Source organism: Arachis ipaensis, chromosome B5, assembly GCF_059453495.1.
Source record: "Arachis ipaensis isolate K30076 ecotype BB chromosome B5, ASM5945349v1, whole genome shotgun sequence".
Classification (NCBI taxonomy): Eukaryota; Viridiplantae; Streptophyta; class Magnoliopsida; order Fabales; family Fabaceae; genus Arachis; species Arachis ipaensis.
Genome location: NC_142440.1, coordinates 158813500 through 158827644, shown reverse-complemented (window position 1 = coordinate 158827644; position 14145 = coordinate 158813500). Strand labels below are relative to the sequence as shown.

General features: G+C 34.4%; 3 protein-coding genes across 5 annotated transcripts; all 3 read right to left on the bottom strand.

Moving 5' to 3' along the window:
* Window positions 1–3412: 3412 nt before the first annotated feature.
* On the bottom strand, window positions 3413–4225 carry LOC107641545 (uncharacterized). The gene has a single exon (XM_016345031.1). It carries the CDS (start codon window positions 4223–4225, stop codon window positions 3413–3415), a length of 813 nt encoding a protein of 270 aa, XP_016200517.1.
* Window positions 4226–5443: 1218 nt separating this feature from the next.
* On the bottom strand, window positions 5444–9102 carry LOC107641544 (receptor-like protein EIX2). 3 transcript variants are annotated; one of them, XM_088488643.1, is made up of 3 exons: window positions 8778–9102; window positions 5694–8744; window positions 5444–5573 (listed from the first exon to the last, which is right to left on the bottom strand). In XM_088488643.1, exons 1-2 carry the CDS (start codon window positions 9031–9033, stop codon window positions 5725–5727), a joined length of 3276 nt encoding a protein of 1091 aa, XP_088344769.1. In that variant the 5' UTR covers window positions 9034–9102; the 3' UTR covers window positions 5444–5573; window positions 5694–5724. The 3 variants fall into 3 exon arrangements, with proteins under 3 accessions (XP_088344769.1, XP_016200516.2, XP_088344770.1); XM_016345030.3 differs by having other exon boundaries at window positions 5694–9102; XM_088488644.1 differs by lacking the exon at window positions 5444–5573 and having other exon boundaries at window positions 7083–7236; window positions 7347–9102.
* Window positions 9103–9864: 762 nt separating this feature from the next.
* Window positions 9865–13611, bottom strand: LOC107641543 (receptor-like protein EIX2). Its single transcript, XM_016345029.3, has one exon. It carries the CDS (start codon window positions 13443–13445, stop codon window positions 10134–10136), a length of 3312 nt encoding a protein of 1103 aa, XP_016200515.2. The 5' UTR covers window positions 13446–13611; the 3' UTR covers window positions 9865–10133.
* Between the last annotated feature and the right edge of the window lie 534 nt (window positions 13612–14145).

Genomic DNA, 14145 nt, shown 5'->3' with positions numbered 1-14145 from the left:
GGCCATCAGTTCTCTTGTGGCACAATTAATGGTACTTGGTGCTGATTAAGTGTTGACCAACCAACATATGTGTGACACTTGGGTGAAGGATTATGAAAGGTAATAAGTGGTGAGAATGGTAAGCAGCGGATAACTCTTGGAATGTTACTGTGATGACAAAATAAAAAATTGAGTACCGAAAATTGGGCCTTATAATATGGGCTCTGTACCAGACCAACAAAAATATGAAAAACACAAGACTTACGGACAAAAATTAGAAAAAACCAGAGAAAAAAAGTCTTGGATTGTTTTGCCTTTTTTTTTTCTTTAGATGAAGATAATAATCAAATTTACAATATATGATTTTAAAGAAAAAAAAATCCAATTTACAAGCAAGAGGGAAAAAATTAAAAGGAAAAAGAAGAGAAAAATACCTTCTATGATACCTTTTTTATCTGAAATTCTTTCCTTTTTTTTAGTGGTCTTGTAATTTTTTTTTATTTACAAAATTCTAATATTTTTATTAGTATTCATAAACACTAATATATCTTACAAACACTACAAAAAAAACACTCGTTTAAGTACACTTGAAGAGTGTAGTTAAAAAAAAAATGATACCTTAAATAAAAGCTACGTTTTACAATATATGACTTTAAAGAAAAAAAAATCCAATTTACAAGTAAGAGGAAAAAAATTAAAAAGAAAAAGAAGAGGAAAATACCTTCTATGATATCTTTTATGTCTGAAACTCTTTCCTTTTTTTAATGGTCTTGTAATGTTTTTTTTTTTTACAAAATTCTAATATTTTTATTAGTATTCATAAACACTAATATATCTTACAAACACTACAAGAAAAACACTCATTTAAGTATACTTAAAGAGTGTAGTCAAAAATAAAGAAAAAATGATGTCTTAGACAAAAGCTACGCTTTTCAGACTATAAAGACGCTTTAGTGAGAAATGCTTATTCTGCCGTTGCCTATTCTTAAAGACTACGCTTTTTTGTGCTAAAAACTATACTTTTGGCGTTTGAAAATAGGGTTCACTTTTCAAGTAATGCTGTTTGAGACCAAAAGCTACGCTTTTCAGCTTCCATGCTTACTAGAATACATTACACTTATCCTTGCTACTACATCACCTTTAAAGCGTAGCAACATTGTATACCATAACTACTCTATATAAGTGTAACCTTAAATTCCTCATTATTTTTTTTTATTTTGTGTATATATATAATATTCTAATAATTTTTTGTACAATTTAATATTTAGTAATATAATTACATATATAATTTTGTAGTTTTAATTAAACTATTTAAATATTATAAAATAAAAATAAATATATTATAGTACTAAATAATTTTTTTAAATAATAAAAATAATCTTTCAACAAAATATATTTATAATGAACCAAAAGTATTGGAATGAACATCATTTTAAATATTCATATATCTCACACTAAATTAAGCATATCCATATCAAAATACACATAAGACTACTTAGAATTTACCACTAATAAACTATAAAAAATTAAAATATTATATCCTACATAAATATCTTCTAATAAACAGTTTAATCTTCATCAGCATCCTCAAAATCATAATGCATAATTATATAAAAAAATAATTAAAAAAATATTTATAATGATATATATTTATAATGATATAGTGCCAAACTTAAACAAGATATGTGAAAACAACTACATTAACTCGCAATTATAAAATAAAAAATTAAAATAATTAATTAATGAGAAAAAAAAATTCAAATATTAAACTATTACGGATAAGCTCCTCAAACACAAAAGATAAGAAATAATTTTGAATCAAAGTAGCTGTAGATAAGAGTTGCAACTAAACAAAACAAAACGGAGATTCCATAGCCTTTTATTTAGGCTAAACAATAAAAATGCATTATCAAGAAAGATAAATATTATGAAAAAAGTTATAATTTAGAATTAAATTTCAGCACATTACATATTATGAATATGAGAATGATCCAAAGAAGATAAGCAATAAAGGCAAGAAAAAGACCAGATTAATAGAAGAATCTCATACCCAATAGATCTACCAAAAGTAGTTTATCATCATCATTGATACAAAATATATGGAGGAAATAGCCAAAATCGTCCCTGAAAGATATCCGATCTCCATTTTGGTTCTCGAAAGAGATAAAGTTAATCGAAATCGTCCTCGAAAGATACACGATTGGTTACGTTAATCCTTGCGTCAGTTAAATGATGACGTGGGGGCTAATACCACGTGTTACAAGATGATTGATTGACGTGTCAGCTCAGTGACACCTGACATGCCACGTGTCAGGTCAGTGACACCTGGCATGCCACTTATCATATCAGTGACACGTGGCATGCCACGTGACACTTGATATGTAAAAAAGTTATTTATAATCAAAATAGTTTTTGAAAGTTCAAACATAAGTCATTTTCATCCCTAAAATTTTAAAAATTAATTAAATTAGTCCTTATATAATTTTTTTTATTTTTTCTTGATAATATTAAATTTAAAATATTTTTTGATACTACTAATTTTAATAGAAATGTAATTGACAATCAAAAAATTAGTAATTGTATATTTTATTTTTAAAAATTTTTCAATAAAATTATCTCTCTCCTTTAATTCTTGTCAAAATCTCTCTTATTCTTTTCTATTCTAAAACCTTTTTCTTACATTATTATATTTTGCTGGAATATATATATATTACTCAAAATTAAAATATAGGTATTTGTTAATCTAAACAAAGTTATATGCTCAAAATCAAAATTTATATATCTTAACCTAAACAAAATTAATAAAAATTTATATTTTTTTTTTTTTCATTACGGTATTACTTTAATTTAAAACAGAGAAAAACAGAGTTCTTGTGGCTTAGGCATATGCAAGAGCGAATGTGAAATAAATGGTATGCAATCAAATGCACTTCCCAAAATCCAAACAACTATAGCTAGCAAAGAATTCAGGGATATGATTGTATCAAAAATCATTTGAACTAAGATTCAGGTACCTGAGATGCTGCAATTCTCCGCTATTTAAGAGAACGACTTTTCTTTTAACACAGATCAGCCACATGTTGATTTCAGTTGTTGAAAATTTTGACTATAGCTAAAATCAAATATTCCAATATAACAGTTCGCTCCTAGAATCGTAATTTCCTAATTATGCCAAAATTAAAACTGCATGTTGGTGTTAATTATCTAGAAGAAAAATTAAAGTGGAATTGTTCATTAAGCATTGCATCATTAGAACTGAAAAGAAAATGATTAACGCCACTCAAGCCCTAGATCATTACATCACATGAAATGATGAAAATCCATATCCAAATCCAGATAAGAATTGAAAGAGTAAAAGCTACTATCATTAGCAAGGAATCTCGGTCATATACTACTCTAATCAAACCATGCATGCATTACCTCATTACTAATCTCAGAAATCAAAGGCGCCACACGAGTTCTTCTTCTTGTTAACCTTCTTCTTGGACTTGCAAGAATCTTGGCTCTTACCGGCTTCATGTCCATGGATCATACCATGCAGCTCCAAACCAATGAGGTAGCAAAGATAAGTATCAATGGTGATGAACATAGTCTTCTCATCCGTATACACGTTGTACAAATACCACCAGGTTTCTTCATCGTACCAGTCCAGCTTCTTTTCCGGCCTCACCACGTCAAAGTGCTTCCCCAGCACTGTTTTCGCCAACTTGTCAAGATCGTACCGCCACAGATCCACCTTCTCCCCTACCTCCTTCAGCCCTTCCACCGCCATCGCCCTAAGGTCCAACGCCTTCTTCAGCTCGATCCCGTGGTGCTTCTCCAGCTTTGCCTTCACCTTTTCGATCTCCATTCCCACCGCGATAACCCTAGGGTTGGCGAAGAAGTCGCGAAGGGGCCTAGGGCTTTGCTTTGCGTTGTACCGGTCAGCTTGTTCGGGAAGAGGGTAGAGGAGGCAGTGAGAGCCAACACAGAGGGAGATGAAGTCGTAGCTGTGGTCCTCGACGCCGCGCTTGGTGTACTTGGTAAATTGGTGCTCGGCGGTTACGCCAACGATGACCGGGGTGTTTTTGGGAGTGGACTTGAGGAGGTTGGTGAGCCACTTGGAGAGCGTTTGGGGAGAGGTAGTGTTGATGCAGAGGATGCGTTGGTCGTCGGCATAAACGGTGTAAGGGTAATGGCGGTAAGTGAAGTCGTAAGTCTCGACTTCGGTGATCATGCTGGGTTCAATGCTGATCTCGAGAACCATTATTGTTAGTGGTTGCTGCTACTCTGTGTGAGAGAGAGATATCGAGAGTGTGTGGAAAGAAGAATGAAAACGGTTACGAGGTGGATTGGAATGCGTTATTAAGGAGAGGGACGCAAATATGATTCTGTTATAACAAATGCAGTGACGCGCATTAAGTTGCTTGATGGTTGTTGCAAGTCACGCCCGTCGTTCCGTTGCCTTCTTTTGATTCTGTTACAAATCGTAGTTAGGTGATTGTTTCCGTGCCTTATAAATGGTGTCTAATTTCCCATAAAATGAGTATGCATGAACCTTCGGAAATTGCTTTCAGGCGTCTTGGTTCTAATAGGTCCTCAAATGTGTTCACTGTTCACTATAACACAGCGTGTTTTGGATGCAACAACTGCGAATTGAAGAAAAGAATTGTAGGTTTTTGGATGCAATAAGGTGATGAATATTATCATTGAGTTGTGTTTAATTAAGATCTTGTCTATAGTGGGCAAGTGATGAACCACAACATGTGAAATTGAAGTAGCATGCATGCTGGGAAGCAATGATGAATGCATGGAAGAAGTAAATGATTATGGCTTCAATGGTGTAGGTTTTGGAGATGGATAGGAGGGATTCGAACAAGAGATCTACAATAAGTGTGCATTTGCATAGCTCTACTGTGGGGATTGTGTGTCCTATAATCACTTCAAAATTCATACTAAGATTTTCTTTTCTATAATTATTAACGTTTGATTCTAAAAGAAATTTTAAGTGAAAAATAAATAGTTGAAAATGATATCATCCAACAAATAAAATTGGTAAAAAGCAACTAATAGTTGTACATGTCCAAAACAGAGGAAAAAACAAAGTTCTTGCGACTTAGGTATAAAATTGGTAAAAAGCAACTAAATGGTATGCAATCAAATGCACCAAAATTCAAAACAACTATGTCACATGAAGATGCATCTGAAACAATGATTGCTTAACATCATGCCATCTTCCTACTTAGCTGAATTCAGTTAAGCCATATTGAGCTGCTAATCAAGCTTTTCAAGAAAAATTCATTACTATGCAAAAATGATTTGATGACTATTATCCCATGAAAGATATAAAATAGATATCATATTCTCTTTCTAAACCAAATATATCACAACATTGATTGGTAACTGGTAGTTACCAATTCACAAATACAAACTGATATATTAATAAGTAACACTCGCTAGTACTTAGTTACAAATACACAAACTCATTTTATTTACTTTTAAAGTTTCACACACTCACTTCATGAACGACTAATTAGTTTTATTCATCATTTGAAAGTACTGCTGCTTTATTTGCTTCCTGACTAAAATGATGTGGGCACATGGTCGCCGATCCACTATCAGTGAAAAGATAAGAAATCATTAACATCATTCAAAGTCCATAGGTTGAACAATATTTCATATCAACAAAAATTGAAATAAGATCAACTTGAAATAAATAAAAAAGAAGGTATTACCTATCAAGCTAGTAGTTGCTGCGTGCATTTATCACCACCGTTGCCACCTTGACATAACTTTTTCTGTTATGTTATTCAAGAACCGGAAGTAAGCATGTCTCCATGAGCGGTTGAAGAGGATAGTGCCAAAGATCCCCCAGAATCCGACAAAGAATCCCAATCCCATGCTTGCAAAGAATGCTTGAATAAAACCATCATGCTCATCTTGGGTTCTAACCACAGATTCTTGATGCGGTTCTTTTACAAAACACAGCTTTTCAAGAGGTAGCCCACAAAGACCTTGATTTTCTTCGTAGCTTGAGGCATTGAAACTCTGCAACTGTGTGCCAGTTGGAATTTGTCCAGACAAATTATTATGTGATAGATCCAACACAGAGAGAAAATTAATTTGTGCAAGACTAGAAGGAATGGAGCCAAACAAATGGTTTCTTGACAAATCAAGAGACTCCAATGATAACAACCTTCCAATTCCTGAAGGAATTTTTCCTGTCAAGTTATTTCTTGATAAATTCAATGAAACTAGCTCCACCAAATTCTCAAGCTCTGATGGAATGTCTCCGGACAAGTGATTACTCGAGAGATCAATACCTTTTAGAAGCAGCTTATCATTCTCAAATATGTGTTCTACACCTTTCCACATCAACAAAGCAATTATATCATAATTATACAGATACGTTCCACGAGTTTGGTTGACAGTATAAGAATGATCATAATAGGAATCTGTTAGTAACCTATCTTGGGTGGTCATTGCAGTGAAGTTAATGAAACATTTGGGAATTGGGCCCCACAGATGATTAACCGAGAGATCCAAGAAGCGAATGCCATTTAGAAAACAAAGAGATGATGGTATACTTCCAAAAAAGTGATTTTTCCGCAAGCTTAACATTTCCAGTTGTTGTAAGCCGCTTCCAATCCAAGAAGGAATGATTCCTGATAGTTTGTTCTCTCCTGCATCCAGCATCACTAAATTTTTGCAATGCTTCATCGAGAAAGGAAGCTCCCCCGTCAAGCTATTGTTTCTCAATATCAATACACGAAGCTCAACAACTGATCCCATTGAAGTGGGGACTTGTCCAGAAAAATTATTGTTACTCACATCTATATAAGCTAATGATTTAAAATTCTCCCAACAATCAGGGATTTGACCAGATAAATAATTGTTTGAAATATCTAATTGGCCTAATCTTTCAGCTGTATCATTGGCACATACAAATGAAGTAACATCTGAAAATTTATTGTTGGACAGATCCAGGGACACAGCTCTTCGTAAAAATAGCGGGATTGAGCCTTCAAATTGATTTGCAGCTAGATTTATAGAAGGATATTCTGTAAGTCTCAATGGAAAATCTGGAATTATTCCAGTGAGATTGTTGTATGAGATGTCCATCGTCTTTAGCCTTGTTGATAGAGCCCAAAACCACTCTGGAGTGATATCCGAAATTCCAGCGTTGGAAATATCAAGTTGGATCAAGTTTTTCTGTGTCTGCAACCATTTTGGAAGATACGGACCCAGCATGCAATGTTGCAAATTTATCACTTGCAACTGAAAAGGTGGAATCCAATCAGGATTAATTTTCAAAACGAATGAGTTGCCAGATAAGTCCAAGACCTTCAAGTTAGACAAATTATAAAAATGAGATTCTGTGATCACACCTTCCAAGGAGTTTGAGTTCATGATCAAAGTCTCCAACTGCAATGGAAAACGAATATCTTCGGGAACCTTTCCATTTAGCTTATTATCGGACAAAAATAATGTTATTAAAGATGGGAATATTGATGTGATGTCAGGCAAGGTTCCGTTGAATTTATTATTGCTGAGATCCAAGTACTGCAGACTTGAGCATCCAGACAAGTGCTGGATTGCAACTGGAAGCTCTCCTATCATATTGTTATAAGACAAGTCTAATGATTCGAGACTACATAGGTTTCCAAATGACTTTGGAATTCCACCTTGTATAGAGTTCGAATTGATGGACAAAGCCTTTAACTGAGATGGCAACCTGATATTGTCAGGTATTTTCCCTCTTAACTGATTACTCGAAAGGACCAACTCTTTTAAAAATGGGAATATTGAAAGGTCATCAGGTATTGAGCCAGTCATCTGGTTATTGACTAAATACAACTCTTGAAGTGAGTGAGTGACACAGCCAGCTGAGAGATTATGAAGAACTGATTCCAAATCTTCAGTCAAATCGCTACCAAACACCTCCAAAGAAGATAAGGTGCATATATTCGCAAAGGATTTGAAATCCCTGGCCCTGATTTGATCATGAGATATGTAAAGCCGCTCAAGTGATTGCATTGTGATGTCAAAATGATTTGATGTGGCAGGTGTGGAACACTCTATGAGGCTGGAATCAAGGTGAAGTTCAACAAGGTTGGAAGTGACATTGGACAACCATTGGAATAACAGGGAAGAAGTGAAGGTGTTATAAGAAAGATCCAAGACTGAAAGAGAATTAGGAAATTTGAACTTGGAAAGTCTTAGTGTTTGTGAAGAGATAAAATGATCTGAAAGTCCACAATCGAATAAGCTGAGTCTTGTTAGTGTGGAGATATTACTGATGGCTTGTATCCAGTTATAAGAATTGTTGAGATTCAATATAGAGGTCAAGCCAAGATGGGTTAAAGAGGTAAGAGTGGATAACCATTGTCCATCATCATTCATTTTGAGAGAACCACCTGTTCTGCCAAGGTAAAGCTCGTGCAAGCTTGAAAGGTTCCCAAGTTGAGATGGTATTGTTCCTTGGAAATCATTTACATCGAGATTAAGATACTCCAACTTGGACAGATTTCCAAGTTGATAAGGGATTGAACCCTCTAAACTATTGGCAAAAAGATTCAAGTATGTTAAATGAGGAAGAGATCCAAATTGAGTTGGAATTCTTCCACCAAAGAGACAAAATGACAAATCAAGATACCTCAAGCTGGTGAGGTTACCAAAGAATTCAGGGATATGGTAATCTTCAAAACCATTGAAACTGAGGTTCAAGTACCTGAGGTGCTGCAATTCCACTAACGAGCTGGGAATCTTACCTCTCAAAGTTCGTTCTAAGTAGGAATATCTCGTTGCGATGTAGTCACCGTGAAGGTCGAGACTGATAACATGGGCAGTGAGGTTGCTGCAGCGAACACCGTTCCAATGGCAGCAATCACGACCCTTCCACGAAGAGAGCATGCCGTAGTCATCAACCACAGCTGCCTTGAAATCCAGCAGTGCTTGCCTCTCCCTCTCTATGCACCCACTCGTAACAACTCCAACATGCAACATCAACACCACGATAACCATAAATATGGCTCCACAGCTCGGATTCCTCGGCATGATTGCGCTCAAACTCATAATTCATCAACAATACAAGCAAGTTGCTTTGACTAGAAATTCTGAAGTGAGTGCAAAACAAGTTCAACAGACTCTGAATTATACATGTCTACTCTTGATATCTACAGCAGGTTTTTTTTTTTACTTTTAACTCTGATTAAATTACGTCGAAGCTGCAATCCTGCAATGCAATCGACCTAGTCAATGGCTTAACCTTGTGGAGTTGCGGTCAACATAATTATTGTAATTATATATATAGGTTTGTACACATGCATGCTGCATCTTATATACTACAAATATATGGAACAAAAGCTAAAAGTTAAAGCATTTTAAGTATAAAAAGAAATTAGTTAATTAGTGTCTTTAAGGTAAACATGCATGCATGATACATCTAAGGCATTGTTTGTTTCATGTCTATGTCCATCAAAGAGATAGACACAGTAATATATGTTTATTGTTTGGTTATTGAAACATAAATTTTTAAAGACATGCTTACACACAAATGACAAATGAACACAATAAACATGTATTTGGTATATTTAAAAAAAGCTAAGACACGAAAAAATGAATATGAACACTAATTTTTATGTCTCTTAGTCAATGTCTTCGTAACCAAACAAATTTAACATTAAATTATCCTTTTGTGTTTATGTCTTTATATATATTTGTATTTATGTCTCAAAATTTTAAAACACTAACCAAACGGAGTCTTATATACTACGAATGTATCTAATATGAAAATAGAAGTCTAATAATAAAATATAATTTTTATTTTTTTATTTTTAATTTATAAATTTATATTAAACTTACAATTTTTAAATAATATATCAATACATCTGGCTTTTAAAAGTAAAAAACATAACACATTTTTTTTTATTTGTCATTTATCAAAATATTAAAGCACAAATGCAAAAGCAAAACACGTATATGATACATTGATACACATTACCAAACCCCACCTTTCCACTTAAACTTTCTCGTTAAAGAATGAGACAAGTGAAAGGCAAAATTGTTACAAAGCATCACACATTCAATTTTCTTTTTTAGGTGTCACAAAACATTACCAATGAAATGAAGGTAGCCTTCATAGTTTAAACAACTTGGTGCATTCAGCCCACTCACTACCACCTTGACATAACTTTGTTTGTCAACTTGTTCAAGAATTTGAAGTAAGCATGTCTCCAAAAGCGATTGAACAGAATGGTGCCAAAGATGCCCCAAAATCCAACAAAAAATCCCAATCCCATGCTCATGTAAAATGCTTGGTAGAAAGGATCATGATCATCTTCTTTGGTTTTTGCTGAAGATGTTTGCCTTGATTTTCCTTTGAAACACATTTTCTCAAGAGGTGGCCCACAAAGATCTTGATTTTCTTCATAACTTGAGGCATTGAAACTCTGCAATTGTGTGCTAGTTGGAATCTCTCCAGACAAATTGTTATGAGACAAATCCAACATAGATAAACGGTTGATTTGTGTAAGACTAGAAGGAATCAAACCAAATAGATGGTTTCTAGACAAATCAAGAAATTCTAGTGATGCAAGATTACCAATCTTTAGAGGAATTTCACCTGATAAATTATTTCTTGATAAATTCAAGGTAACCAATTCAACCAAACTCACAAGTTCTGTTGGAATTTCTCCTGATAACTGATTGCTTGATAGATCAATTCCCTTTAAAAGTAATTTGTCATTCTTCAACATCCGTTCCACACCTTTCCACATCAACAAAGTAGTTAAATCATACTGTTGTCCTTCTGCCATGAGACCATCAGAAGCTCCTTGCAAAGTATTGTTGACAAAATAAATATGATCATCATAGGGCATTGCTGAAACCATTCCCTTAATCATTGCAGTGAAGTTCTTGAAGCATGTAGGAATTTGTCCCTTTAGATTGTTAGAAGAAATATCCAAAAGGTGAATATTTGCTAAGTGACAAAGAGACAATGGTAGACCTCCATAGAAGCGATTTCTTCGCAAGATCAACATCTGCAATTGTTGTAAGTCGCCCCCGATCCAAGAAGGTATAACCCCTGATAGTTCATTTTCCCCTGCATCTAACATTACTAACTTTGTGCAACTCCTTAATGAGAATGGTAACTCCCCAGTTAAGTGATTGTTTCTCAACATCAACACTTGAAGTTGAAGAGCTGATCCTATTGAGGTAGGAACTTCTCCAGACAAATTATTATTACTCAAATCTATATAGCTTAAAGACTTGAACTTGCTCCAACAATTTGGAATTTTCCCAGATAGATGATTATCTGAAAAATCCAATTTGCCTAATTGTTCAACTATACCATTGGCACATGCAAACAAATCAAAGTCTGAAAATTTATTATCAGACAGATCAAGGGAGATAGCTCTTTGCAAGAATGGTGGGATCGGACCTTTGAATTGATTTGTAGCCAGAGATATCGATGGGTATTCACTAAATCTTACTGGAAAATTTGGAATAGTACCTGTAAGATTGTTGTATGAAATGTTCATTGATTCTAGCTTCCATGATGGTAGGGTCCAAAACCAGTGTGGAACAACATCTGAAATTCCAGCATTAGAAATATCAAGGCTCAACAAGTTATCTTGTGTTTGCAACCATTTGGGAAAAGATGGACCTAACTTGCAATTTCTCAAGTATATCTCTCTCAGTTGAAAAGAAGGAACCCAATTATTGCTAAATGTCAAGAACAATGAGTTGTCAGACAAATCCAGCACCTTCAACTTTGACATATTAGCAAAATGATGATTGGTAATCACACCTTCCAAAGAAGTTGATCCCATGTACAAAGTCTCCAATTGTGGTGGAAATTGAATATTTTCAGGAATCCTCCCATTTAGCATATTTGCATCAAGAGATAATTTCTCTAAAGATGGGAATATTGAGAGGTCAGGCAATGTTCCATAAATTTGATTACCTTCTAGATGCAATTCTTGGAGTGAATTTCTAGCACAGCCAGATAAGTGGTGAATTATCAATGAAAGCTCCCTACTCAAATTGTTCATTGAAAAATATAATGACCTCAAGGTACATGTGTTCCCAAATGAATTTGGAACTACACCTTCTAAAGAGTTTCCTGAGATTGAAAATGATTCCAACTGAGATGGCAATGTGATGTCTTCAGGTATCTTTCCGCTTAGCCGATTGAGTGAAAGATCTAACTGCTTTAAGAATGGAATGATTGAAAGGTCAGGTAATGAGCCAGTGATTTGATTATTGCCCAAATCCAATTCTTCTAGTGAGTCCCTCATACAGCCAGCTGACAAATTATGAAGAATTGATGCAAGATCTTCAGTAAAATTGTTTTGGGACAAGTATAATGATCGAAGAGTGCAGATACTCGATAACAACTTCATGTCGCTCCCCTTGAGTTTATTATCTCTTAAGTCAAGCTTCTCAAGAGAATTCATTGCCATGCCAAAATTATTTGATACATGATCCTCAAAGAGGTTATTATCACTGAGGTTGAGCTCAATGAGGTTTGAGGTGACATTTGACACCCACTGGAATATCATGGATGAAGTGAAGTGGTTCAAAGAAAGATCAAAGACAGATAAGGAATTTGATGATTTGAACTTGAAAGGATAAAATGAAGAGATGGAATGATCCGAAAATTTACAATTGGTTAGACTTAGCTCTCTTAGGTTGGACAGATTAGCAACAATTTGGAACAAGTAATGAGAATTCTCAAGATTCAATACATGACTCAGATCAAGATGGGTTAAAGAATTGAGCTTGGACAGCCATTGGCCACCACTATCACCATTTTTGAGAGTACCAAAATTGAAGAGATAAAGCTCTTGCAAGCTTGAAAGGTTTCCAATTTGAGATGGTATTGTTCCTTCTAAATCATTGACATCAAGATTTAGATATTGCAACTTGGACAGATTTCCAAGTTGAGATGGAATTGAACCCTCTAGAAAATTAGCTTGAAGATTTAAGTATCTCAAATGCGAAAGAGAACCAAATTGAGTTGGAATCTTTCCACCAAAACCACAATGTGACAGATTAAGATACCTCAAATTTCTTAAAGAACCAAAGAATTCAGGGATATGATTGTCCTGGGAATGAATCCCAGTGAAATCTAAGTACCTCAAATGTTGCAACTCCAACAATGATTCTGGAATCTTTCCTCTGAGTTCAATGTATTCAGCTTCTGAACTGAGATCAAGTCTTTGCACATGGCCGGTGAGTTTGCTGCAATGAACACCCTTCCATTGGCAGCAATTGCTCTTCTCCTTCCACGACGAGAGCACGCCGAAGTCATCCACCATGGCAGCTTTGAATTGAAGGAGTGCTTCCCTCTCACTCTCTATACACTTTGCATTTTCTTTAGAACAAACAAGGTCCACTACTTGCAACATGAAGCACATTATGAGTATGGATTTCATGAGAATTTTGAAACAAGTTGGATTTGTCATTGTCATTGCACTCATCACAATGGAAGAATGGAATCAAGTGGTGATAAATGGGATGGGATTAGCATTAAAAAATGATCACATATTTATACACAAACATTTTAGCTAAGCTAGCAAAGCCTCATCTTCCCGGAAACAAATACTTGCATTTGTTTTCTTCATATGTTTGAAAAATTGTGGAAGAGGAATTATTGCATATTCTCCAAACATATTAAATGAATGAAAGTCAAAGTAAACACCTCCATGGCTCCACCATCACCGTCCTAGTAATGCAGAGTTATCCATGTTTGAAAAGTGAGGACAATCTGCTCTCTGCTTGTAGTTTCTCTTTTGAAATTAATGATGATTTTGATGAGGACTATCCATCCATTATCCCTTTAATTAGTACGTAGCAATGTAGCATTTCAACGTGTGGTATGTCATATGTGGCATATAAGTTTTGATTTGTATATTATTTTTAAAGATATTTGTATTAAAACTAAAATCTTAAAAATATTTTATATCGACATGAACAAATAGAATTGAAATTTATCTAAAAATATTGAAAATTTTGAATTTATGAAAAAAATAAAAAAAAATGATAAAGGGATTAATTTGGCATACAATATTTAATTTTGGAAACTAAAATAAGTCACTTAATGAAAAGTCAAGAACCAATTTGATGCATGTACAATAATGACACGTGGATAAATCATATTGCAACATATGACACAATCGT